The 4,558-nt window shown below is 42.7% G+C and overlaps 1 protein-coding gene across 1 annotated transcript; it reads right to left on the bottom strand.

The window, feature by feature from the left end:
- Positions 1-607: 607 nt before the first annotated feature.
- Positions 608-1,360, bottom strand: NXPH2 (neurexophilin 2; the record flags this gene model as incomplete). Its single annotated transcript, XM_010284507.1, has 1 exon — positions 608-1,360. A coding segment is annotated over one exon (753 nt), but the record flags the coding sequence as incomplete, so codon positions are not given.
- Positions 1,361-4,558: the final 3,198 nt, after the last annotated feature.

The following is a 4,558-nucleotide window of genomic DNA, read 5'->3' as shown; positions in this document are numbered from 1 at the left end:
ACTCTTCAATGAATACATACAACTACTACAACTCATAGAAATTCAGATTCCTTTCCTTTTTTTTTTTTTTTTGTCCTAGAAATAGCACTTTCTTTTAGTATGGACTTGATTCCTTGAGCCCTGTAACATTCCTTATGAAATCAGCAGGAGAGCTGTTTATTTGGATTTTGTATATATAAGCAGCTGGGAGTGGGCTTCATCATTTCTTCTTTGTATTGTCATCTTCTAAAGTTCCCAGTGAGAAATAGGATCCTGCTAAGTGCTGTCCAATTCAAGTAAGAGACAACCTCTCTGCCAGTGAGTCTAGTTTAAAAAAAGTGATTTTCAACATCGATGTTCATTACAGACGTAATTTTGTTTGATTTTTGTCATGTGTCTGCCTGGTAGTTCCCTTATTAATGATGAGAACACTAAAATGCAGTGGTCTCACATGAAAATGAAAATGACTGTTACATAAATAGTTTGATTACTTACAATACAGCACAACACAGCTACAGTTTTTAAAGACTTTTTAACCTGATAGGAAAACATATTCTTCTCCAAAAGGTTAATGGAAATGCTTATTTTTATGACTGATGCTGTATCTCTACAGTTACCCACGATTGTATCAGCCAGAGGACAAGTATGGAGTCTCACTATGGTAATTATAATCAGGACAGACCTTTTGCACCAGTTTGTAATCTACGCTGTAAAATGCAATGTAAATGCAGATAACTTTAAACGGTTTGGAACACAACCAGGAGACATGGCTTTGAGTCTGCTCTTGATAGCAGATCTTTGAAGGGTCGAAATTGCACAAGGCAGTTTTTTTAGCGCGGTCTGTTTTTTCGTACTCAATTCGGCAATTGAAGGACTTGGATTCCTTGGTCTCCAGTGTTGACTGTGGAGATGATTCAAACTCAACCACCTTGGAAGGTGGCACCAGGCTTACAGAAACATTTCCCAGACCTGTGGAGTTGTGTCGGAAATAAACACTGAAGGTCCCATTGCCGTGATCGACGATTTTCCCTGTGATCAGGAGGTTCAGCTTAACAGTTTTGATGTTAGAGTGGAAGTCACCCCATCCAAACATTTTCTTGAATTTCCCAGTTTTTACTATAGGTCTGCGTTTAGTTCGTGCGAGAGATTCCTGAACCTCTGTGATGTTGGACAACCAATCCCAAAAGTTTTCTATGCTGTCTGAGTAGGATACCTGGCCGTGTTTCAGTACTGGAGATGGCTTAACAAACAAGCGTAAAGGATTGATGATCCTGGAATGGACCACGTTGTCAACCAACGTCTCTGCAGCATCCTTGTCTTCCCAGTCCAGCACGTCTGTGGCTTGTACGACTTGATTAGCATCACAAAATACCTGTTTCAAAACAGAAAGAAAGAATTGTATAAAGTGTGAAAATAAAACTGTCAAGATACAAAAGGAGACATTAATATTTATTTTTACACCAATAGGGTCTGAACCAGCCTGGTCATGTGGGCTACTGTAGTAATTTCTGCTACCCCATGAAAGCGCAAGGATTTTACTCAAAATAACTTACAGAAGATGCAAAAATCTCAATGGGAGCCCTGCACCGGCACAAATGGATAAATCTCCGGACAAGTTGAGGACTGGGACAGACACCCTCTGCTCACAGGTTTGTTAGATAAAAACATGCCTAAGGATGCTGGAGAACCTGAACAGCAAAGCGGCACCTCTGCTAAAAGATGGAGCGAAATAGAAAAGCAGAATTTTCCATTCCCCTTTGTTTTTTCTCCCCACTTAACCTCCCAGCTGCTTTAAGCTTAAAGTCCTCTCTTACCCTGCTGTTTCTGGTGTTGTAATTGTGTACTACAATGTTTATTATACATTTGTCTTTTCTGGTGTTGCCTTTTCCATTTTTTTTCAAACTCAGCATGCCCATTTGTGCTCTTAATTTGAGACGGATCATGAAAATAACTGTATTTTTGGTGTGTCGGTTTCAGGTGCTGAGATGCCTGTATTTAGCAAGGCCTAACCATCCAAGAAGTGCTGTGTGGCTGGGATGGCTCAGCGCATCTCATCGTTTTTCAGGAACGTAACTGGGCCAAGTGAAGTCTAATGCAAAATTGTTTGCAATCGGAAAGCAAGTAACTACTTCTGGTAGCGACAGAATGGCGTTAGATTTGAGAGTCAAAGAGGCAGGTCTCAGTAAACAACAGGTTTCCTGCTGACTGCAGAAACACATCACACATGTACGTTCTTCCTGCACTCTGGGACAGAGGAGCCCTGCTGAAAATGCAGAACTTGAGCGTACGCCCATGAGGTCAGAAGCAGGATCTGTTTCAACAGGCTAGAAATGATCATCCAGCTTTTTCTTTTTAAGTCCTTTAATGCTTGAATATAAGATTTTGCGAATGTGTTTTCAGGGTTTGTTCTCTACAGAACTGTCTTATACCATCATCCTAATGTGCAAAGAAAAACTTTTTCAGTTCCAATTGTTTACAAAATGTGTGATGAGAAAGAAAAGGCCCTTAAAAGGGCAAGAAGAAAGAACAGTGTTGTGCTGTCCTCATCCCCAAGCTAGGGAAACTACAATGCTTGGCTGGCTTTGCCCTCTGCTATTGATCCCACAGGCGTCTTCTATGCCTTTAGTTCCTAGCAGAATCCAGTTTCTATAATATTCAATTGTTATTTCTACAATCTTCATTTTTTTTATTTCAGCATCTGGCAAAGATCAGAAGCTCCAAAGCTCTCAGCCTTCACCGGGGCCTGTTCTCTAGCAATGGGCTCTAAACCAGAGCCCAAACCCACTTACCACGTGTTCTTTCTAATCATCCCTAATGCAGTAATTAAGACTGAATGCTGAAAGGTGGCCATTGCTATTGCTAAGTAAATCCATGGCTGGATCAAAAGGTTGTGGTCAGGTGTGTCTCTGCAGAAACATTCTTTTCTTCTTCAGATTGGAAAGGGGGCAAAAAAAAGACAATGATGAGACTCAGCCTGACACCTTGTATGTCAACTTTCTGCCTTTACGCAACGCTTTTTACAGCTGCGATATGAACCCAGGAAAACAGGAGAATCTAATGGAAACAGAGACAGATGCGTAGCTGTGCCAGCACGAATCGCGCTGTCATAAGGATGCTGAGGGAAGCATCGTTTCCACTGTGATGGAAAGCTCCTGGTGAAGCAATGTCATGTTTATGCATGGCTCTTCAGCTACTTTGAAGCCTGCTCGCAAGCTCAAAATCAGCCGGGTGATGCTGAGAACAGCTGGCCATCCCCACTGCCAGCGAAAGAACTCCCCTGCTGCAGAGAAGTGACTCTGCTCAGATGAAACACGTTCACCCATCCTTCACCCCAAAACTGCCCTGAGGCCTTTAGAAGCACAAAAAAGAGGCTTTGCTGCTGCTTTTCTAGATTCCAGCTGGGACCAGGGGCCTGGCAGTGTGGAAAGACCAGAAACTTTTCTCTGTGCCTGCACAGATAAATGATCTGCTACTTAAAATGCTCCTGGCCACTCAAGAACATGGACACCTGTAGTTGGTATTGCTGTTAGCAACTGAGCCAGAGGGAACTGTAGCTGGAAATTGTAAAGAGAAATACGTAGAAACAAAGCTGCCTGGTTCACAGGAGGTTCTAACTTTGCTTGTGTCTGCACCCAGCTCCGACTGTCCTCTGGCAAGGGCGCAGGAACACACGCAGTTGTCCTTCTGGGCTACTTTTCCCTTGCAATGCTTATTGAAATCCGTGTAATGGCTCTTCGGCTTTCCTCCCGTCTCCTTTTATGAAGAGATCTAAAGGGCACCGAGTCATGTGTTACTGGCAATACTCAATGTATGTCTCTTCAGGGGGCTCTCGCTCCAAATGAGATATCAAAGCATTGCTTTCTGAACTGCTTTCTTCAGAAGGCGCCGATATAAAAACAAGAAATATGTGGGTGTAAGGTTCAGGACGGCTGAGGGGTGGGAAACGTTAATGCATGCTACAACCAGGTACGTCTGTCACATCAGTAAGGTATTAGGGCACAATTATTTCAAAACCATGACGGCAGAATTGCAGAGTTGCATCATGCTAAACTACTGCTACTTTTAATTATCTATGCGTTATACCGAATGACGTGTACTCTTAAGATAATGAAATATGTCCCCAGAGCTACAATGACGTGGACTATTTAATGTGGCAATGAAACAGCTTTCATAATATGGAAGCACGAAGTCATTAATATGGTTGACTTTGAGGATGTAATATTCCTGTTTAAGGCCTAGAGAGCAACCAATAGCCTGCTGGAAGTTGTACCTTACACTTAAGGCGAGTAATTTTTCCCTATTCCTTTCTTTCTTTGTTCGAAATAGTTTGCAGACTGCAGATTCTCCCATCTCATACGGCCTTAATTCTTGACTCCGCTTCGCACTACCGCTGTCTTTTCACTGATTTCATTGTAAGAATGAGATTCAGAGGATGGCAAGGTTGTCAGCTCGGTCGGTTGCAGGGAAGGGGACTTTGCAGGCTCCGGGAAGTACGTTTGTTGTGTTTTGCAAATGTTTAGTAAAAAGGTGTCCTACAAAGAACCGCCTGGTTCTGCTCAGCGCCCAGCACAGGAGCAGG

This window comes from Phaethon lepturus, unplaced genomic scaffold, assembly GCF_000687285.1.
Source record: "Phaethon lepturus isolate BGI_N335 unplaced genomic scaffold, ASM68728v1 scaffold13403, whole genome shotgun sequence".
NCBI lineage: Eukaryota > Metazoa > Chordata > Aves > Phaethontiformes > Phaethontidae > Phaethon > Phaethon lepturus.
Note: the sequence above shows the minus strand (reverse complement) of the source record. Positions and strands in the feature narration are given on the sequence as shown.